At 39.4% G+C, this 23,785-nt stretch overlaps 1 protein-coding gene across 12 annotated transcripts in view; it reads right to left on the bottom strand.

The window, feature by feature from the left end:
* Positions 1 to 49: 49 nt before the first annotated feature.
* The window catches only part of ABI2 (abl interactor 2), a 58,494-nt gene continuing 34,758 nt past the window's right edge, over positions 50 to 23,785 (bottom strand). For 3 of the 12 annotated variants that reach the window (XM_051623055.1, XM_051623056.1, XM_051623062.1), the window contains 8 exons: positions 17,980 to 18,077; positions 17,092 to 17,238; positions 15,925 to 16,049; positions 14,799 to 14,975; positions 12,135 to 12,293; positions 8,803 to 8,889; positions 8,333 to 8,506; positions 50 to 6,031 (listed from right to left, as the gene is read on the bottom strand). In XM_051623055.1, coding sequence (XP_051479015.1) covers positions 5,856 to 6,031; positions 8,333 to 8,506; positions 8,803 to 8,889; positions 12,135 to 12,293; positions 14,799 to 14,975; positions 15,925 to 16,049; positions 17,092 to 17,238; positions 17,980 to 18,077 — 1,143 coding nt within the window. In that variant the 3' untranslated portion in view covers positions 50 to 5,855. The remainder of the gene's footprint in view (positions 6,032 to 8,332; positions 8,507 to 8,802; positions 8,890 to 12,134; positions 12,294 to 14,798; positions 14,976 to 15,924; positions 16,050 to 17,091; positions 17,239 to 17,979; positions 18,078 to 23,785) is intronic. The other 9 variants (XM_051623057.1, XM_051623059.1, XM_051623066.1 and 6 more) reach the window with 3 other exon arrangements.

Raw genomic sequence — 23,785 nt, 5'->3', positions numbered from 1 at the left:
TGCTGAAAAGTCTGTAGCCAGAGACAAGAAAGGTGACACGACAGTGGCATGCTCACAGAACATGTGGTGTGTGCTTTGTTCTTTTTATTTAGGGCTCGTAACAAGAGGGTTTAGTACACAGCAACAGTTAATTCCAAGTACAATTAAAAAAATGTAAAAATTGGGTTTTGCACTCACTGGAAGGTGGTTCAAATGGCACACACAATAGAACATTACTGGCGGCATACAGGTCCCCAGGTGCTGTGGGCTTGGTCATTTACAGTGGGCTCTGCACTCATCCACTGCATTAGCAGTGCCAAAAGCCAAAGCACAGTGTGCTTCTCTAACTGCAAACCAAAGGGGGAGGGGAGGGGGGGAAGTCTGCTTTCAGAAAATAGTGCATGGACAAAATCTATGATAGACACATTTCAAGAGAATTCATAGAAACTACTTGTCCATGCAAGTTGCAAAAGACACTTTTGTTTTCAAATGTGAAAAGAAGCACTTGGTCTTTACAGAAAAAAAATCTCAGACATGTCAGCACTTTAGTAAGGCGCTGGAATGGAAATGAATTTGTACAAAGCTCTTCCTCATCAGCCAGTAGTGGTCAGATTCCTCAGAGGTTTTAAGAGAAACAGGAACTAAGGTACTGCACAGGGTTACCACACTGGTGTTCAGCTGGGTGTAGGCTTACCTCTGCACAACAGGCTGCTGCTGACTTTACTGGTTTGTAGTACATCTTGTAATAAGCAAAGGTGCTAATAAAATTAATGTATTTAGAGTACCAAAGGAAAAAACCACTTCCTGCATGGGCAGGAGATTGCACAACACACATGGATTTTTAATTTTTTTCTTATGAAAGCAGCAAAAAAAACATGGTCTGCAATTTATTCTTTGTAACAGCAGTTGGCAAACCCTGGCAGCATCAAGCTTTCAGCAGCTCTCCCATGGACAGGAGGTGGGGGGTCCCACTACGCTTGCAGTTTCAAAATCAAAATAGAGCAATAGGACTGTCACTACACACCAAATGGGGGAAAACCAAAAACCAACCACAAACTATTCCCTTCTTGCACTGTTCTGACCACAGCATAATAGCCTTATATCCACAAAATGTTGAAGTGCCTAATACTGAGAGATGCCAAAAGGTGGGGAAGGTGAATATACCTGCAAGTAAATTCTTGGAAGTGGTGCCACATAAGCTATAGCCCATCATCTGCCTGCTCATGCTCAGTTAACAGCACCCTTGTAAATCCCTGTCTTAGTGAATGCAGCAGGCTCACTGCCACTGTTGTCAACATTGGAACTGGAGTCTCTGCATGGGGTTTGTAATGCTTCTCAAAATGCTGCAGGGGTCAGTCCGTGCCCCTCTACTCAGTGCAACTGCTACAGCCAGTAGGCACCACAACACCAGCATCTTTCCAACAGCATCCTCTAGCAGCTTCCAGTAAGTTGACCTGCAGAAAACATGGATGCCACTGGTTTCAGAAGATGTCTTGTCCCACTCTTTCAGAAAGGCCTGTAGATGCTCCCAGTTTACTAACCTTCACAAATACACACCAGGCAGGCAGCCCAGCCTTTGCCAGAAAAGAAGCATCAGTCCTGCTGCCACTGCACTTTCTTTTAATGATCACCTGAAAAGCCATAGACAAAAGTGCCACTTTTCAGAGGCTGCTTCACTGCCAATGTTGACTTTGGCTGTCACCAAGAGCCCTCAGCAGCAAAACAAAAAAAATCTGCCCAGGAGCTGTGAAAGGAGAACAAACTGCCCTAGCAAGAATTAACAGGGTCTAAAACTTCCTGGCACCCACTGGTAAGCCACTCAGCTGCAGACCACTGGGACTCTGGGGAGCAGTGGTCCAAACCAGCAACAATCTCCGTCCACTTTCAGTAATGCCCAACTCAACTAATTCCAAGGACAAGCTCAGTCCGAGGAATATGGTCAGCCTCTTGTAACACAGGCTAAGCTCTGCCATCTACCCCAGGTCATGCTACTCCTTTTGTCCAAAGCAATGGATCCTCAGCACATCAGTGTCTGCCTGTGTCTCACCAATCAGGCCAGCAAGTCTTCAGGCATTGCTTCAGTTCTCTGGTGCCTACTCCAGCCAGTGGGCCTGGGCACACCATCAGGATGCTCAAGCACAGAATTTGCTGCTTGCTGCTCCTGCCCCCTCTCAGCCCTCTGCTGCAACAGCCAGAAAGAGAAATAAATAATATGAATCCCCATTACAGGAGGAAAAAAAAGGAGGTGGGGAGGTGAGAGGCGGGGAAAAAAGAAAGGCAGAATGGGGAATGAGTGAGAGACATGCAACCTCAGCCATCTTTCTCAGGCGGGAAAGAAGGCACCAAAACAACCTGCTTCCGTGTACTGGGTGGGGACAGACTCGACCTGGCCTCCTCTCACACAGGCACATGTTGGAGAGGTAGCTGCAGCTAATAGCTTTGTCTCTGGGGCCAAAAGCATGGAAGAAACCTATGATAGAGCAAACCAAGGCAGGCAAAATACACCGCTAGAAGATGCTGTCTGACATCCGTGCACAAAAGAGCTGGCTGGGCTAAGGCAGCTTTCACAAAGGAAGAAACATACTGACTGGGGCAATACAGCACTCTGGGCTCTTCTGGAGTGCATCCTTCCCCTGCCTCTCACCTGTGCATACACACTGCTGAGTCAACAGCCAGTGATACTGAATGCCTTCAGCTGTGGCAGCAAAATTCAGTGAAAAGATGTTGTGCACCTATTTGAAATACTGAGACAGTTCCCCCACTCCACCCCGTTTTAAAATAAACACAAATTAAAAAGGGGCAGGGGGGGGAGAAGGTTTTGGAGAAGTACAAGGGACAAAACTGGAAACACAACCCTCACTGACTTTACTAGCATGCAGTCTATGTAATATTAATATACAAAGCCTGTTTACCTTGGCCTGGTCTATGACCATTACATCACATCATCCCCAAACAAGCCACAGAATTAAAATCTGTACAAAATTAAAAATACCCATAAAACTCACTGAATTTCTTTACATAAAAGCACTGCATAATAAAGCATAAAACCAGCAGGAGGTGACCCAAAAATTCCATCCACAGCAGCTCTTGCAGTATAAACAATTCCACATGCTATCAGCAGGAACCAAACTACCCCTGGCACATCGGACCAAATCCAGTTATTTATGAAGCTTCACACAGTCCATATTCAAGGTTTTGAAGGCTCATCTACTCTGCTCAGCTCTGGGAAGTATTCAGCACTTTCCAGAGTTCACACTGCTCTGCCCTCACAACACAGAAAACTTGTAAGCTGACCAACCAGCTGAATGAAGCTTGACACAGGTGTGTATGACACATGGCGGAAGGACACACTATCCCCACCCACCTGCCAGAAGTATTCAGGCACATGCTTTTACACAGACTGAGTTAACATTTCACTAATGTGTGACCTCCCAGCTGAAGCATGGGTACACAGAGAAGTACAGCTCTAATTTAGGAACTCGATAGGCTGCCATAACTTGATGCATTTGAGCACTGTGTGCTCAAGTCTTTACCACAAACAAATCCAGGGCAAGAGAACCCAGAAAAGCTCTGACTGACTTCACAGCCACCCTGTGAGCACCAAAGGCTTATGCAATACTGCTGCGGAATCACCTGCAATGCTAGCCAGACTGCAAGCACCACCTCCCTGTGCAAAAAGTGTAGACCTACCCTATGACACCAGAAACTAACTGCACAACTTGTGGTTATAGAGAAACAATGGACTGAGGGAAATGAACATGGCTGCTTCTGATAGTCTTGCTGGGAGACTATAAAGTTTTCATAGAGGAAGTTAGGAAGGTATCTCTTCCGGCTAACACTCGTCCCAAACAGTAACACTGTCAGCTTCAAGAAAGAAGACAAGAGTGTCTTGGCTACATGGCTGTGTATTAACCAGAGGAGAAAGTAACTTCTATCCATACCAGTTTCTTCAAAGTTGTACCTCCTGTAGGCTTCAACCAAACTAGTTCTTTACACACTGTCACAGACTTAGTACACTCTTAATACACTCTGCTGCAAGCTCACAGAGATGATCACATTCACCCATATCCCACAAACACACCTCAATTGTTTGTTACCTCTTTCTTCCCCCTTAAGCAGCTACAGCACCTCCCTGCCCAGGTTTGCACCAAATCTGCACCTCCATCCTGATACCACACTAATTACTAAGCAAGGAGACTGGGTCAATTACCTGTATCATTGACAATACCATCACAAACACAACCCCAGTAGCACTCTCTTGTGAGCTGCCCTGTGTTACACACAAGCCTCAGAGGACAGCTACAGCACCTTTGACAAGCTACTGTTGGTACCAGCTGTTACTTGGCCAAGCAACAGTTAAAAGTTGTCCAAGAAGATGCCCCATCCCAGGAGGCTCTCACAATACAGTGGTCAGCTCAGTTTGCAGGTTAACAGGACTGCAACAGGAGGTTCAATTGGTTCACCCTGTTAATGCATGACAATTGCCCACAGATGACAGGAGTCCTTCCTAAGGGCAGCCCAGTACAGCCATCACTTCACACTGATCTGCCAGGCAGAACTGCTAAGCAGCATTTTTAACTGAGACTAGATTAAAAAGCAAACTACCAACACAAGGGGCTACAGAGCCTTCACTTGGTATTACTCCACCCCAGATCCATCGGTACAACCCAAAATACCTATTTCTTTATAGTAACAGAGAGGGTTCAGAACTAGGACTACTACTAGTTACTGCTTGGATTTCCATGGGAAACCAGTACAGACAACAGCCCTTTCTGCGTCCACTGGAGAGATTTTGGCAACAGACATGAAGACGACAATTGCCGTTTGTCCTGCCTCTGCACAGGGCTCTCACAGTACATATGCAAATCTAGTCATCAAGTACAAAATAGCCAATTTACAATACCTGATTGGATTTTTAAGATTATATTGTGCATAAGACTAAAGCTGGGGGTAAGTTTCTCTAGTGCAAGCAGGCATGAGTAGATTTGAACCTTAGATCACACAGCTCCTAGAGTTTATCCTCAGACCCCAGGAGGACCTGTAAACTTTGTTTCGCCTTCACCGTCAACGGCATCTATGAGTTCTGTTTAATCCAGCAGCACCCATGGCGAGTAGCTCGCTGCAGAGAGGAGCACGTTTACATCAGTGCAGAACACAAAACAAATCTGGCATTCAAAAGATGCAGAAATGGGAGTGGGGTCCTCTGGGCTGCAGCCATCTTAATTGTCTAAACTGAAAGGTGAGTGAATGAAAGCCAGCTCTGTGTGCCCCTGTGTCAGCCTACATGTGCAGAGCAGCTGCCAGAAGCGTTTATGCTTAAGATGTATCCAACTACCTGGAAGTCAGTTACAGGAAAGGCTCTGTGTAGAAATCCCAGTGTTTGCTAGCACACGACTGTTCTTCCAGCTGCACAAGAGTGTAGTGTAGAAACAGGAGGGATGTCCACTGGCCAGTAACCCTTCACTGCAAGCATCCAGGACATCCCAAGCGCCAGGCACTGCTGCCAAGGGTAGTGCCACAGGGCACACAGGATTCCTGAGACAGATCCCAAAGCCTGTCAGAAGAAGTCAGAACTTGAGTGAAGTATCAGCTACTCGACGAGTTTGTTACATCTGAGTGGGTCAGCTTAATTCAACATCAGATGGCTCCAGACAGCCTCTGCTGACAGCTGGAAGAGCCATTTGTTCAAACAACTCAAATCACTATTGTTTTATAATGAGAGGAGAGAAAAAAAAAAAAAAAGGAAGAAAGAAAAAAGTGGTTGTTACAATTATCCTTCATTCAGTTATACTGGATGAGGCCCCAGAGGCTGGTGGAGATCTGGGAAGCCCTGACAGCTCCTGCAGCAGGAGATGCAGTGTCCTGCCCTCTAGTTTTTACTCCGAGTAATGCATGATCGACTCCACATAGTTCCCTGGGAAGAGCCCCGTCACTCCATTCATGACCCCCTCATACCAGCCATCATCATTTTTCTTGATGACATAAATGATGGCACCTTCCTGAAATGAGAGCTCATCTTCTTTGTCCTTCGTGTAGTCATAGATCGCCACCACTAGGAAAGAACAGAAGAGGACAGTTAGTGAGGAGAGGGTACAGGGAGAAGGCAAAAAAAATTCCACCTACCTCATACAAAGTTCTCCACGTTCAAGCCAATCTCGGAGAACTGCACTGCCTCACCTCTGTGTGCTGAATGACCTGCTGCTTCCAACCTTTTATAAGACCCTTTGAAGCACAGCAGCCAGGACTACTTTAACTCTCCTATTTCTAAACCCACCTGAAAAAAAGCTTACAAATACATGATAACTTTTGGTGTGGAACGATACAAAGAGGTGGGTGTAACTCCCCATAGCTATAACCACTCAGACCTACTCCAAGATTCATGTATTAGATATATGTGCTAAACCAGACCACAACTAAGAGCAGGAAAACAAGGAAGAGGGAGTGTACTAAGACCTCTCTACACATCACAGTGAGAACGAGCCAAGGCTGCTGTCCCAGACTTCCACCTACCTTAACTACCTCCACATTTAAATCTGTAAAACATATACTGTGCAGTCCCTCTAGCTAGAAATAGTCACTCCTGGGGTATACAGTGCCAAGGTCAGTGTATCCCACTTAGGAGCTAGGAAGAAGTAAGGTGGTTCTCTGATACAAAATGTATGCCTACTTTATCAGGATGTTTCTCTTACAGCTGCAGAGTATTTTACTGAAGGCACAAAACATGCTGGGAGAGCCAAATAAATTGGACAAAGCACTAGCAAATATTAACTAATATTATTGTCCTGAAGTGGCAGAAAATAGACATCAGCTTGATATTTTTTTCCATTCTTAGTCCTATCATTAGGTGTTCCATACAGAAAATCAGCTATGCTGGACTCTGAATACTTTAACAAATAGCATCAGTCACTGCTTTGATCACTTGGCAATGAACCATGCAGTGCTGCCATTGAAACAAAATGGATGTTGGACAGGGATCCTAAATGTTGTGCTTGGAGTAGAAAGAAAGATACGCTAAACCAGGGCAAGGAGAAAAAAATAACAGCATGTGTTCATGAGCACAGTGTCCAAAAGTCCTATTAAACTCATCATTCTTTTCAAAACAGGTCATTTCCTTTTGAGGGAGCAAAGGAATCAGTTGAAATTTTTACTAGGAAAAACTGGATCCTGAAGAGATTATAAAGTAAAAGATATAAATCAATCCTGCTGGAGAATCAGAGTATGTAGAGAGGTTTATTTTTCTTTAAAATAAATCTCCCAAACAGGAGGTTTGTATAATTTGACCAAAGTATATTTAAAATGCCTGGCTCTACACTTACACCAGCAGAGTTGTTAAATAACTAATTCTAACTATATTTAGACATACCATTCTCAGGGAACAATATAGAAATGGAGATATGAGTACATTTTCAGCTTGAAAAACAGAAGTCACTGTATGAACACGATACATTCAATTAAAGTCCTTTAAAATTCCTTTTTAACTGCCTTCTATACCTGTTAATTTTAAAACATTTCTTTCTTGAGTCACTGTGCTGTTGTTCTTCATTCTCTATGTAAGACTAATCCAAGGACCACAGTAACTTCCTTTATTTCTCTTTTTTTTAGTGTACTCTATTCCCTCCTGATACTGAATGGATAGATTATTACATAATCACAGGTAGGAAACTCCTCCCTAAGTTTGTGATGAAAGTTCACTTCTTGTTAAGCCTCTTATAAAATTACCTGAAGCCTGGTTTGGTTTTGACATCACCATTACTTTCTGCTGCATGTTATTTCTGTACTGTCAACATTCCTCTCTCTAGAAGACCGTTTAAACCTTCGGTCTGTAGTCCCGCCAGTTCAAGCTGTGCACTTGTCACATACCACGAGTTACCAGGAGCCCAGGCCAGTACTGCAAAAAAGGCTCCAAATGAGACAGGAAGCAGCAACACTGACTCAGGAGATGGCATCTTTCCCCACAAGAGTGAGCCCCAAACACATGCTGCAGCACTTCTCCAGATACACCCACCTGTTCAAAGTGCAACTGCAGCACTGATTTCAATTCATTTCTGACCTCATACGAGTTTAATTATTAGGATTAAGCAGACTACTGAAAGGTGAGTCTTAAACAGATTACAGAGGTTTTTTAAAAAATGTCATCAGCCAGCAAATATCTTTCTTTTGTGGAGAAAGGGATAGAAGAGTCAGGCTCTTCTAGCTTAACTTTCATTCTCTAGGTTGCCATTTGGAGGAGCACCTCTGCCACAATACCAAATAATGGCTATGAATGAGGCAGACCCCATGTCTAAAGCAGGATGGCAAGAGCTTATACAAAATGTTAAACACAACACTACCATCTCTACTAGCTCAAACCTACCCTTTTCTAAGTAGGTCCTTGGTGCCCAAGGAGGGTCCTCCTCAGCATATGGATCACTGTACTCCACCACAGCTGCTTCCTCCTCTTCATAATCCTCTGGAGGTGGGGGTGGAGGTGGAGATTCATCAAACACTGGCTCATCCACAGGCGGTGGTGGGGGAGGAGTATCTGAAACTGAAAATAAGCAATAGTATAACCAGGAAAATATCTCTAGAACCATGGCAGCAGGTTGAAGTAACACTCCCTGTCCCAATTAGTTGCACTGGGACCAATAGTTAAAACTTGTGGAAACACACTAGAGACAATAAATTCAGAGAAGGAAGAATTTGGTTCCTTCAGTAACTATTTCCTTTTCCCCTCCTTCATAATTTCAAAGGCAGTAGATAAGGCAGAATCCTGGCTACATACAGACAAATCTCAAAACAAAAGCCACATCTAGTAATAAAGGCACAAGGAAGCAGCAAACTTACTGTTTTCTTGAACTCTGGCGACAAATCCCATTAGTGGTAACTGTGGAGTTACCTGTAGGATGGAGGGGGGAGGAGGAGCAAGGGATGCTGCCACAGAAGTTAAAAAGAGAGAGGCATTCAGTTAGAAACACAATATATCAGCAAACGGGAGAGTAGACATCATCACCACTCGGACAGTACAACAGTCTGCCAAGAAGCTGAAATAAAAAGGCTGACAGTCAAAGAAAAATGGCTCGGGTGGTTTAAGCATATTCCTAATCCTTACTTCAAGGAGATTTCTCTATTTTTATGATTTCCAACTCAGATCTTTTTCTTAAGATTAAGAATCCATGCTGAGGTATTCTTCTGATATGACCAGGAGATTCCCTTAAGTTGAAGTTTATTACTACAGCAATGTAACACTTTATGAACAGACCTAACTAACAAATGTATCAAGAGGATTCTCTGACTATAATCCTCCACTTGTCCGATCAAATTGATATTTACAGAGATAACTTCTGTAACAGCATCCAGGAATCCTTAGCAATGCAAATGGATATAACTACTTTTCTCCAAAATGTAGGGGAAAAAAAAAAAAAGTCAAATGAGGTAGTTATTTTAGGCAAAACAGAAAAAGATGCCTTTGAGAGCTGAGCGTACTCGGAAGATGCAGACCTTATCAGTAGAACACAGGACACTGTGCTGCTGCTGAGTGACAGGGACTACTCCAGGTGTGCTATCTCCTTTCCTCATCCCCTGATTTCACAGACCACTGAACACCAAACAGCCCTTTCATTGTCTTTGTACCATACATGTGAATTCACATTTAAAGAAGATACTCTCAGCCAACTGCAAATGTTAGAACACTGAACTGCAGTTTAAGCCAGGAATGAAAGTTTCAGTTATCTGGTTAAGTTAAAAAAGTTAACTAGTTTTATCTATTTGTAGTATCACTTGGCAAGACTAATGCAGTAATATTCTTTAAGCAAGTTACAAGATTATTTTTCAGAAAGCAATTTTGTAGTTAGTAGTGGTGTACAAAACCATTTAATCATCTCAAAAAGAATAAGGAGAAAAAGGTACACTTCATGTACCAGTACATTTATTTAGCTTGCAGAACAGAGAACTAAATACATTTCAGACTAATTTCAGAGCTTGTAAGAAAACCGCCAGGTATGATGTAATATTTTTCATAATTTATTTACATCATCATAGCAAATGAAAAGAACTCCAGGGCATTTAAAATACATGTCTCAAAAATTTCTTCTGTTTGCTTATTTTAGTAACTCCTCTCTGAAGTGCTTTGCATTTCTTCTGTCACTCATATTCACATTCCTTTCATAACCACACATCTCAAACAAAAAAAAACATAGAGCAACCATCATTTTTGTTGCAAAAATATCCTCGTACATTCATATAAAGCCAGTGCATATAAAGCCAGTGCCATCATTTCACCATTTAATTGATATTTCTTGAAAAAAACTGAAATACGTTTCTAATTACAGATTCTTTGAGTGGACTGACATGACCTCTTAAGATTATTTATTCCTTCAAGTGTAACCGCAGTAGCTGGAACTTGAAGTCCCACTGAAATGCAGTAATATTCATGAATCCAGTATTCTTGTGCAACTATGAAGTCCCTGCCTTCTTAACTGTGCTATACAAATGTACAGTTTCAAAATGTTTCCTCTATTCAACATCATATGGATTCATACAATTTATGTCTATCATATGAGACTAGCTTCAGTTTTCTATGCTCCTTCAGCATGCTTACTTTGTGTGCTTCAGGTATTTCCTTCTATTTGAAAGAAATAATCAGGCTTTCCACACTGAAAAATAAATCACCCTGGACAAGAACTCTGAGGAAATACCAAAAAATCCCTCTGCTTAGCTTGTGTTGTGTAGTTTAATCAATATGGTGATGCTAACACTAGCTGGCATCATTCCTTGTTTATCTTAACCATTTGGTCTATGCACAGTGCAGAGACTCATATTATATTGTCTCTACATTATATATAATTACTCTAAGCAATGTTGACCTCTAGGGGCCAATACAATAAGTATTTTGCTAATAATTACTTTTTTGATAAAGTGCATCAGGAAAACTTTACTGTACCTCTGCTATCTCCAACAATGAGATAAACACCACGTCAAACATTCCCTCCCAGCTTCCTTCCATATAGACCATTGGGATTATGAGTTCATTGACACAGTTGTAAATTAATTCAGAAACACTCAAGAGCACCTTCCACTGAATTGCTTCAGTCTGGTAAGAATTCAGATATACAAATAGTGTAGTGCAGTCCACCATCTCAATACTTGCCCAGCTTTTCCCACAGGTTTTTCAGCCTGTGCTGAACTCCGTGCTCCTTAGATACTGGTATCACAGGAGCGCTGCGAAGTTAAAACACTTGTTAGGTGGCATGGCTGGCAAGTGTGGCTTTGGGGCAGGCATATGCTGAGATCATTTAGGGTCTGCATTTCTTAATATTTTCTTTGCAGTTGTTAAAAAGTCTCACTATGAAGTAGAGAAATTCTATCTTAGAAGTGGCATTCAAAAGAATAGGGCAAGGCAAGTATCTTTTATCCTCCTGTGTAGTGAATTTCCTTCTCAAGTTAAAAACACGCACCTCATTGCAGGGTAGCTCATAAGCAGTAGTATTTGAACCTGATAAAATCCCTTGAATGCAGATTGCAACATTTGACCTAATCCCAAGTTCAGTGCTCAATTTAAAAAAAAAAAAAAAGAAAACAACACCAAAAATCACCACCCACAACAATCACAAAACACAAATGCACTGTAGTGCTTGCAAGTCACCATTTCATCTTGCTGGTAAGATGGAATTCCTTCCTGACAAGGAACCTTCAGTATGTCTGCTGCACCTTTCTGTAGCTTTGTCAAAAAAGAAAGGCTCCCTCTCAGGTGTCTAATGCTTACTCTTATATAAAAAGTGCAATTTCTTGAACTGTCCATTAATTAGAAGGAAAAACTATTCAGAACTGATTAATGAAGAATCAGTGTTCTGGTGCAAAATCAAATATCCATCCCACACCAAACCAGATACATGACATGGTGGAGTAAAGGACTAAAGCTTGTGTAATAGGGACTGTGAGATCAACAGTAAGTTATTTGACAACAAAGAGACAGTATTGTTTTAAGCTGTTTGCCTTAGCAAAAGCTTAACACTCTGTACTTGGACCGCAGCTTCGGCATGGCTACCAGGAACATACTGGAAGTTACCTGAGACTAACTGCAAGATCTGCAGTGGAGACTGAACATAAGATTTTAAAGATCTGAAGGCCACTGCATTCACCACTATGTTGAATTCAACAGAGCAGAAAATTTTTCTTACCTGGGTTCTGGTTATAAAATGGTCCTCCGTTCATCTGGTTCTGAAGGCTTGTCTGTGATGCGATCGAAGGAGGACGACGATATGGCAAAGATCCCCCTATTGTTGGGGGGGTGTGTCGAGCTGCAGGCCTGTTCATGCTGTAGAACTGAACTGGATGACCTAGGTTAGAACAATAACGGTATTAGCCTCCTTTTTTCATATCTGCATTCAAGATTGAAAAGCTTGGAAAGGTTTTTGGGGTTTTTTTAAGACAGTCTGCATCCTAGGAGCAGTCCACTAGTTCAGCTGCTAGAGTGGCACGACACTGGATGTCTCAGTAACAAGACAAAAATAACACTACCAACAGCCTGTACTCAGCACTGCTCACGAAAGCCAATATGAAAATACAAATGTGTCTATGCTACAAAGCTTCAAAATGTAACAAAATAATCCCCAGTTATCCATTTTATATAAAGTATTATAATAACTTCTTGCAAATTTAGTTTTTTATAAACCTGCAAAAAACCACACTTCACAGTCCAGCAATTAAGTAACATACACGTACAAACTCTACGCCATTTCCAAGATTCAAAGTTGTTACCTTCTACAACTGAAAAACACAATACTAAGTATCTTAGCACTGTTCAGGAAATACACAGGGAATCATCTGGGGAGAAGAGAATGTTGGTAAATGCTTGATGGATGGAACAAACGAAATCATACTCAAAGATCTCTTTCAGGGAGCTGCTGATTGAAACAACTCCTTAAAAACTTGCTCTACATTTTAATCACTTCCTGTATCAAAGCAACTGATCCTGAATCTAAGCTAGCATGAAGCAAAACCATTAAGCTATCTTCTCTGCTTACATAAATTTCTCTGGCTTACAGAATGTATATAACAGTAAACAGGATTTCTTATACCCATATGAGTTATTACCATCCCAAACTATTCTGCTGCCACCATTTGTGCTAGAGGTAAGTTCCGGAGTTTGTAAGAAAACAAGGGGAGAAGGGGTGGTCACTGGGTTTGAGGAGACACGCATGCAGGGAAAGAAACAGAGAAACAGAACAAATGAATGCGTCATTTTTTTAAAAATCTGCATTGTTCTCCACCATGTTTTGATTGCTTTGCTAAACTTCACACTAGGCCAGTAAATAAAATGCAAATTGTTGTCGTATTACTTGCTTGTAAGAGCAAATGCATGAACTAGAGATTCACATCTCAAAATGCACTTTTAATAGATAAGAACAGTTAAGAAACAATCCACCTAACACACAGGCTTTTTCACCTTTTTCTTAATGTATCTGTCTCCCTGCTACTTAATGTACTGGTAGAAATGGGTGGTGACTGGAGAGAAGAGAGGAGAAAGGAAACAGCAATAAGAGGTCCTTAAGGATGAAAAACTACAACCTCATAAACGGTAAACTATTCAGTCTCTTGAAATATTTTCTGTCTGAGAAGCTATGCAAGCAACCTCACTAATAGCATGGAAACAAAAGATCTTAAAAATAGTAAGTAACCTGAAATTTATCTTATGGAATTGTGAATGTGAATTGAAAGCCAGTAAACTATTAATCTCTGCTTGATTTTGACTTGTAAAAAATACAGAAGCAATATGGCTTAAGTACTGGGATACCGACAGTGCATCAAAAATGGAAAACTGATTGAGCCCTCATGTGGCATAGCTCCTCTTCTAAATATGAAAGCAGTTTAGACATCAGGATCATCTTCTGATACCAAGATTCATCACAGTTCAGAAGCTTCTAGTCATAGTAATGGATTCTAGTGTATTTTGTAGTAGTATATGAGTCACAACACCTCAAACTAAATACATTTTCAAGAATGCTTCTGGCACCTGATGAAATTCTTACTAAGAGAGACCAATGCTAATAAGCACGCAAACCAATTCACACCACTGTGATCTGCCTCTACAATAATGAAAAGTAATGAAGCATGGAGGTAGCCATATATTAATTTGGCTGCCTACAGGAGGTATTTTTACTCCTCAAAAGTTGATGCAGAACAACAGCCTTAGGGTTAACAAGTACTATATGCTGCAACTTCAGCATATGAGAAAATGAAAAATGTCGGGTGATTTAATGAGCATTAAAAAAACAAGTTGCAATATACACCGTAAGTATCACCTACTAAACCAAATGTTTTAGTACTATTTTGCATAATACCAACTTGTATGACACTTAGCACAAAAAAATTTCCCTTTTCATCAGCTCATTGAAAGGAGACCTAGCATTTAAAAGCACTGAAGAGACAATTCATATATATTATACTTCGCTAGATGCACTTTTTTATTCCATTATTGAAGGAGAAAATTCAGACCTAGAACTATTAGTGCTGTTTCACCGCAACTTAATTATTTGATGAGATTCTCAGTATCCAAACCATAAATTATACTGTAATAAATAATTATATAAATATATTTTTAAAATAATATATAAATTTGAATCATTGCTGCTTATGGAACTAGCACATTGTGAATTGTCTACTATAACCATTACCTTTTAGGTGGCTATCAGCAGAAATTTTCTAGCTACACTTAAAAAAAAAGAAAACAACAACAACACAAAACCAACCAAACACCTCTGCTTCTGAAGTAACTTTGAAAAGCTTTGGATGGTGATTATATCTGGGTTCATATCTGCTCACCAGCTGGAGCAGACACTCACCTGTAGAGGGTGTGGAAGAAACAGCAGGGGGAGTTGGAGAGGTGAAGCCATCAGGAAGGGGCTGAGCTCCTGCAGCAGTAGCAGCAGCATCTGGGGCAGCAGAGGAAGGGGCAGGAGGAGCGGGGGCAGAAGTAGAGGTAGCAGGAAGGGGAGAAGTGCCAGCCGAGCCAGCGGGGGCTAAGTGAAGAGAGGAGGAAGAGGTGGAGTTAATAAGGAGATATGTTAGCAAGGATTAGAGAAAGCCTTTGACTATTCAGTGTTAGCTACTTATTAGATGCAAAGTATTTTAGAATGCATGAGGAGATGAGAGAAAAACACTGAGCTGTTAAAGAAAGGTTCATTCCTATGTAGACAGTAAATGAGGGTCAAGCAAATCTACTGCTTCTTTGCAGATCTGAACGGAACAACCCAGAACTTTTCAGTGAAAGCCATTACTTTTGAAAGATGTCTTTACACCTTGTTATTTCACTTTGATCTGTAGCATGACCACCTTTAGCTTTTGTACAGATTACAAAATGTAAAGAAAAGTAAAGCCAAAATTTTCGACTTCTTTGGTTCAGAAGCATTATGTATTTCAGATTGCACTGCAAGACCACTATACACTCTTCTTCACTAAAGGGGCTAAGCAAAGAAAAAAGGAGTACTAATATCACTTCCTATTTCTGGAAAGACCGAGGTGATTACAATGAACAAGTGTCTTTTTGTGACAACTCAGGCTTGCATTAATGTACCGAAGATTTACTCTGGCCTGTCTCTCAGCATGCTTTTATGTGTCTGCATGAATAGCCAATGAAAAACACGTTTATTTGCTAAGAAGGATAAGGGAGAAGTTTCCCTGGCCCACTGGAAAAGGTGTTGGATCCTACCTACATGCAGAAAGCCAGGCAAAAAATTCTGATAAACATAAATAAAATATATAAAAGAAGCATTAGAGCACATCAGACACTCCCAGAGACAATATTACTTGATTCAAACTCATACTATCAGCAGCAAGCAGTTTTCAAGGCATGCCTATTTCTGGATTATTGAGACTTCTCTTGGGTTTACTCAGCACTATGTTTTGGGGAATTGCAAATAATAAAGGTTAATGCTGAGTCAGGAAGAGGAACACCAAGTTTCCATCTACCTGGATAGACACTGGGAGGAGATGGTGTGGGAACAGCAATAGGAACACCCACACTTCCACTTCCACTGTTCTCTCGACTGCTGCTCCGACTACTTGGGTGGCTTCCTCCACTACTCCCACTGCTGCTGTAAGAAACCAAAATAAACCAGGGTATGAATATGCCGCTGCTGCTGTGCATACATAAGATCCCTTATATAGCACCTTACTAATTCAGAGAAGTAACACAGAACAAGAGAAAAGAAACAAGAATAATACAAGACTATATAAATCTTAGTTTTCCTGAAACTCTTCACTTCGACAACAGATTTTTCAGTTTGTCGCAGTGAACTTGCCCAAAAATGAAGTAACCTGTAACCTTTTTCCAAAGCACATAATTCCAGTATTGTCAAACCACTAGTGAGCAAATACAGACCTTTTTTCTGTAAGTTATAAATCACATAGACTGGTTAGACTCTGATTAATATGCTTTCATATGAGACTACTGAAATCTGGACATAGTAAGATAGTAAAGTAGTAGAAGTCAGGTTTTCTTATATTTTAAGTCCATCAGTATAGCCATACACAACAACTTATCATGTTTAAAAAGTAAAGATTTCAAGGGAAGTATTTAGACCCATATCACCACAAAATTCTTATCCTAGAGAAAAGACTAGCATTCTGCAGAACTCTTGATATTACAGTTCAGTTTTATTCTGTTTGAAGTTATCAGTACTCTCAAAATGAAATGTTCTTTTTCAGCTACTCATTGTATAAACATCAAAGACTGTTCAAATAAAAATGTGAACTATAAGGATACTATGCAGTCTCATCATGTAGAAGTCAAGTTCTGTACAAAGTCTCTTCCCAGTTTTATAAGTATTTAGTAAAATAGTATAACGACCTACCTACTTGAAAGACTTCACGATATTAGTAACACATTAAGTATTGTAATTAAATGATAGCACTAAAACTAAGGTGACTAGGAGATTAAGGGAACAATCTTAACATGATGCACTACTGGGTTTATCAGAGTACATTCTCATCAGGCCAAATGATGCTCTCAGTCCGTATGATGAATTACCAAGCTTCTCTGTAGAGGTGCAGATGGATTTGGTTTTTATCAAAACATTTTTTGTCCACGTGCTTATACAGTGCCAGCTACACTTTGTACAGGACTCCACTGAATACCTGTATGTGCGATTCCTCTGATTCACAGATGCTGTTCTAACAGGGCTCTGCTGTGAGGGAGCCATATTGCGGGTTGGGCTAGGCACGTAGTCATTTGGTACCACTGGAGGACGTACTGGCTCCAACGTACGATACGGAGAGTGACGTCTACACAAGGACAAGCATATTTTAGAAGCAAATCAAGACAATACAGACAAATCCAAAGATTCTTCATTAAAAGATAGCTACATACCAATCAATAATGGGAGCTAAAAAAAGATGCTTTTCCCTAAGTTTGCAGTATCCACTTTGTTGGATGAGAACAAATAATTAAGGATGTTCTTCATGTAGTTCAATCTCCAAATGCTCTTCCTCTCACTGAACTGTGTTGTACATCCCATTCTTGTTTAAAAAGTAATCCATATATTTTGTTTTAAAATAAAGCACCATGGTCTGTATGTATGTACATAAACAAATAGCTATAGACAGCATTCATCCCAGTTATAACATTGTCCTAAGATCAAAGTCAAGTTCATAGACTTAATAGGAAAGTACTTTTATCACATACAGCAAAAATATTTAATGAACACTGCCACATACTAATTTTCCAGTTGTTTAGCACCAGCTGTCAAACGCAAACAGTTAATGACTTTTTACTCTAAAGCATGTAGTTATACGTGCTCTGCAATTATAAAAAGGTTCCTATTGGGAAAGGCTGATGATGCCCACTGTATTCTGGCAAAGGCATGCTAACTGATATATAAGACATGATCAGTGTAAGGGATGCAAATATGACAGCTCTTGACTTTTGTTAATGGTTAACAAAACAAAACAAACTCCAAACTACAGAAAAAGAAATAAATCTTACCTTTTTCCCCTTCTGTTTAAACATTTGGTAACTGCACTTACCCAATAGTTCCTTTTCCTGACATTGGTGGACTTGGTGGCTTCTGGGTGGGTGGTGTTGTACGAGGCAGTCCACCCATCTTCATATTCTGTGTGCTGACCTGCAGGAAAGAATGGGGAGAAAAAGCCTTCACTAAGCTCAGCTTCTAGGGGGAGAGACACTGAGATACCTTTCACAATTAACTCTAAGAAGGGGAAGGTTTAAACAAACAAAAATTTGAGAGGCCATGCATCTAATATGCAATTTCCACTCTGCTAGAAGTCAAGAGTTGCGCTCAAAGGACTCTATTACATAGGTTTTTAAAAAACTGTTTATAAAAAGTGAATTTGTCTTTAGGCTATCACAATCACTGACAATTCGGACACTGTATCTAACTTGGTTAAACCTCCCAGTCATCTTTTGAGATAAAGGCAGTTATTTCAGGTTGCACTACTGAATGGTAAATTTCAAAACTATTTTTGAATACTGTTTAAAAATACTAAGGTTTATCTAATAGGCCACAATTTAATATAATTCATACAAATAAGAAGTCAAAGTAACCTCCAAATATGATCCATTAATGTTTTAATGTTTTCACAGTACAATATAAAAATCTTTAACAGGATGTTTGTTGTAAATACTATTTATGTATATGTAAACATAGAGAGAAAGCTATATGGATAAAAATACAAATATGCACTTTTTTCCCCCACCAAATCTGTAGTAATTTAATCTCTAAGAATGGATAAATAAATAGGGAGAAAAATATTTAGCAATGATGTGGCGTGATGCAATTGCAGTTGTCCCCTCCCTCTCTTTCAGGTTAAAATACTAATAAAAGTAATTTTTATAAAAAATAATTTATTCTAACTTCTTTTAAACAATAATCTGAATTCCTGGCTGATTGATCAATCTAGGAATCATAAACAATTGTTACGAATATAGGCATTTTGCTTATCTGTACACTGCCAGCCCAGCATAATTCTCTCAGTGCTTGCACCCTTACAGGAACCAGCACACAGTCTTCCTACAAGTCTCTGTTAAATGGCTTTGATTTATGAATTTGCCAACTACAGCTTAGACACAGAGATATTCAACAAACCTAAGTACGTATGATTACAGCCCTTTTTCTGTTGTTCGTCTCATGCTCTATTTCACAGCATTTCTTATTTCCAAAAGGTAAGTCTTGCCTACTGCCCTCACCTCCATATAACAAAGGCACAGAGATCAAAGCAATTAAGAGTATTTGCAAAAATCATTAAAGGCAAATTACTCCTTTAAAATTTTACCGTAACAACTCACTTAAAACCCTAGTAATGTTTAGATTTATGAATTGATAAATGAGAGCAGTGTTAAGAGTAATATATTCAGTATTCTAATCCACTGAAACTTGATTCTTTGGCTCGAAATAATCCCAGTGCTACCACATTTTCAGTCTGCGGGCAGGAAAAGAAAACCAAGCATTGAAAGGTTTTGTCAAATTCAAAAAAAGATGTTTGTACTTAATTGTGCAAGAGTACTTTGTAGTGTCATTTCAAGACAAAATTCTTTTACAGAACATTATCAAGTCCTTTAAGCCAACTCTAAGCAACAAGAAATCTAAAGTTAATTCAAGTGAGGGAACAAGGAAAGCACTGAACTACAACTACTTGAAGGGAAGAGGGAAGGTGGAAAATGAAGTATATTTTATTCTATACACGGAACATTAAGAAATAGCACAAAATCTCATTTTTTTAAAGTTGCAGCACCCCCTGCATTTCCTCTTTCATTAAAGATGTCTGTTCCATCTACCTACCTATTTGAGTTGTCCAAAAATACACTAACAAACAAAAAAACCTCACCTTAATTAAACACCTGCTGCACTGTCACATGCTGTATTTCAAGCAGCCCATTAGGCCTAGCGGGGTAGTGGGTTTGGATGCCTTTAGATGAGAGCAAACTTGAAAGACAAAAAAAATCTGTGTGCCCCTGAGTAGTCTATTCAGCTGTTTTAATTGCCTACACTATTGGTTCTTACCAAATGACAAAATCACTATCTGTCACTCTACAGTTAATATAAAATTCCATATATTTAACCATGAAGAACCTTATTATTTGTACACAGTCATTGCAGGAACCAAAATTAAGTTTTAGGCTTCTACTGGGCCAGAGCCACATGGAGAGGACAGCAGAGGTGGAGAATACAGCAGGATCACACCATGTACAGTAAGAAGTGGAAGTGATATTTGCCTGACTAACGCACAACTCCAGTAACTGCTAGGTACTTTCATTAACACTGCAAATAAACATATCCTTGACATCTGATGAGAAGAAAGCTTTAGAAAAGTGGCCAAAGAAAAAGTGATCCTTTTTTAGCAAAGAAACCTTAGTGACAAAGAAACTGTTCTTAAAAAATGCTAAACTGAAAGATGGGAAAATGCAGTGACAGTAAGCTTAGTTTGAGGCTCTTTGAAATGACTTTTCAACATTAAAAACAAAACATTGAAAGAGCAAGTAATAAAGTTTACAGGGCTGTCTTCAAATCTGTCAGGATTGATTGCTGTAAGATTAGCTACTCTAAGTTAAACAGCCCTGAGTAACTTTCTCTTTGACTTATGGCCAGATAGTCACAGAAATTAAGAATATAAAATTATTCCAACAGTTCTGATCAAAATGGATAGATCTGTGGAAATAATATCATGCAAGACACTAAAGAAAATGTTATAGGCTGCCTTGGGGTAGGAAAAAAAAAAAAAGTAAAACTATACAAGTTGCAACTTCAGTTGAGAGACAAACATTGTAACATTTCCAACTGTCCCCTTCTATGATGAGTTCTACTAGGAGCTCAAAAAAAAAAGGGGGGAAAAAAAAAAAAAGAAATAAAAGGATATTACATTAATGCCCTCTTCTGCACAACTTTACTGCCTTTTCCATTTTGCACATACGGTTGTAAAGATAGCTTCCATACACAAATCCTCACACACACACACCCCTCTTACAAAGTTCCAAAATTTGAAGAAACCACTAGAACTCAAGGTCACATTTGCATTTGCTGACAAGATTCAAAAGTCCATTTTCTAGAGTAAGTTGGAATTTTCCAGAAATTACACTGTTTCTTATTACATCGCCCCTAGCTCTGCACAGCTGGAACCATCCAGATGCAATTGGTTTAATTAGAGAGTGAAAGCAGAGGAATTAATTCTCTTTTGGTGGTCTGTTTGACTTCAGGACTCAACAGATTTTGGTTGGTTTGTAGTTAAAAGCTTGCAACTTCCTTTAGGAAACTATGTGGCAAATCAGAGCCTGCAACCAAAAACACAAAGCTGTACTTCTGCCATTGCACACAACTCCCGGAACAGCTAACCCCTGTGTTAAAAATAAATAAATAAATAAATAAATAAAGACAGGCAGTAATGATTTGGACAGAAAGCTCACAAAAAACCCCCAACTCACTGTTCTAAAAGCAGGAAGACAACCTGTGAAAAGTCAAGTATTGTACAGAGTCTACACAGAATGCATGCAGGGATTTTTCCAATTCTTTTTTTGCCTCTTCTCACACAAGCAAAAAACTAGAAAGTATTACCAACTGAAATTACATGGAAGAGCACCAAATAATTCTAGGGAGATCTTGGATAAGGTTTTGGGTTTTGTTTGGGTTTTTTTACTGGACACCTTGCAGAAGCTTTTTATATGTGAATTAGCAAGCATTTGCACTACCAAAGAAAATGTCTTAAATCGAAGCTGTAACTGCCAACACTGGAGCTGGAATTTGAAGTTTTGCTGAGGAAGCAACTGTATAAACAACTTAAAATAAGCAGATCCTTGGTAAGTAACACATCCTGAAGGATGTCCTGAAATCCATCTCCAAATTTACAAACATAAAACAAACTGCAAAAAAATGGGCTACTACAGTTTTAAAAGAGTACAATAGTACTTCATCCAGTATTTTCTATTTTGAGCTACAGTGTCTCAGTTTTTAAAAGGTAACATCTGAAGACTTTAAGACATGACACAGGACTGATTAGAGCCCTCAGAAAATGGTCACTAATTGTTTTTTAATACTTAAGGTTTATTTATCCAATTTCTATTTTCGACAACTGTTTTTTCATAAATCACAGTGATTAATCACCTTCTTATGGTCCTATATGTGACTGAGTTTCCTTTTTAATTACATTTATATAAACATTTAACAGATTGAGCTTTGTTAGAATTCCACTATGTAAGAAGTATTTAGTGAAATAAAACTGGTTAAAACTGAGAAATCCTGCAGTTCATTCAATTCAGTTCTTGCGAATGTTGTCATAAGCAAAAGAATTCATTGAACAAGAAGTGCAGAAATACATAGTTGGTCAGACATAGGAGCTGGTCAGCAGATGTGCAAAAACTATTTGCACCAATGCACTGTGTATTGCCATGGCCGTAAGGCACCTACCTCCAATAAAGATTTCAATCCACATTTTTACTCTTCTGAAGAACATCTCGATTGGCAGTAAAATAACAAAACAAAGTGGGGTTTTAAAAAAAATTAAAAAATAAAATCCTGTATACCAGATATTCCACACAATCAAACCTCTGAAGGAACTACCTTCTAAAGCCAAAGTTGGACTCAGCCCATAAATTTTTAAGTGGTGCTTTGTGGTCAAATAGGATTTTCTAGAACTTTCAGGATGTAGATTTTTCCCAAAAGCTAATAAGAGAAAGTGACCCATCCATGATATTTCATGGATTATATTCAGAAACTTCAAGCAACTACCCAACCTTCTTGAGCAATTTTATACCTGACTGCAGCAAAACCAACTGAAGCTGAATGAAAACTACCTTCCCACACCTTACTTCATCTCGTTAATGCTAAAGAGAGGATGAAGAGACTTTTGAACCATTATCTGCTACCTCAAAGTAAATTCCTTTCCAGGCTGTGTTCAGCCACTGGAATACACTTTGCATGTCTAATTAAACTATATGTTTGTTGGTTAATTAACCAGTTGATATGAAAGTGAGATGGAAATTACAACCCTGTCTGGGCAAATGACCACAAGTAGAAGCTTCAACAAGTGAGTTTCATTGTTTTTAACCACATTCACCTATGTAAAATAACTGAAGAACCAAGTCAGGTAAATACAAAAAGGCTTAAACGCTGTCATTTTCAACTGATTTGCTGACAGGAGATCTTACAGATACTTCTCTGACTTGTAACAGGAATTTTCTTCAAAATCTCTGTAAAGTTTAAATTTAAGCTGCTCAGACACAAGCACAGTTAGCACTGCTACAGTCAGTTTAATACCATTGCTGTTAGCCAAGACTAAGGTTTCTTTGCAGCCATGAAAAATAAATACAGGCTGAACACTTCAAAATTATTATTCACATGGAACTAGGGTTAGGAGCCACATTTTAGTTTTCCTCTTTCAGGCTGATGCACAGTGAATATAGCAAGATTTAAAGAATAACTTCTGTCCACTGAGAGGTGCTGTGCTGCTTTTTGCCTTTTTTTTTCAAATTTTGTTCAAACCCTAATGTTTTGGCAAAGAGAAGTTAATTGACATATGATTTTCCAAATCAAATTTCCAGTCAGGTTCACTCTACTAAAAATAAAGATGTTAACTGGCATTATAACAAAAAATGTTATTTTCATTCCAAACCCATAAATAGAAAAATCTTATCATCATTGCAGCTGATCAACAAATATGGCAGTTCACACATAATCTATAATTTTAGAATTTTTAGATTTTTTTTAGGGTGGTCATTACTTGTTTATAACTGCAACTGCAGAGAGCAACAAAGAAAACTGGGTTTTCAAATTGTTTTTTTAAGATCGCTGAGAAAACCATCATCCAATACGAATGGCACACAGAA

Source organism: Apus apus, chromosome 6 (genome assembly GCF_020740795.1).
Source record: "Apus apus isolate bApuApu2 chromosome 6, bApuApu2.pri.cur, whole genome shotgun sequence".
In the NCBI taxonomy this organism is placed as follows: domain Eukaryota; kingdom Metazoa; phylum Chordata; class Aves; order Apodiformes; family Apodidae; genus Apus; species Apus apus.
This window is presented reverse-complemented; position numbering and strand designations above follow the sequence as displayed.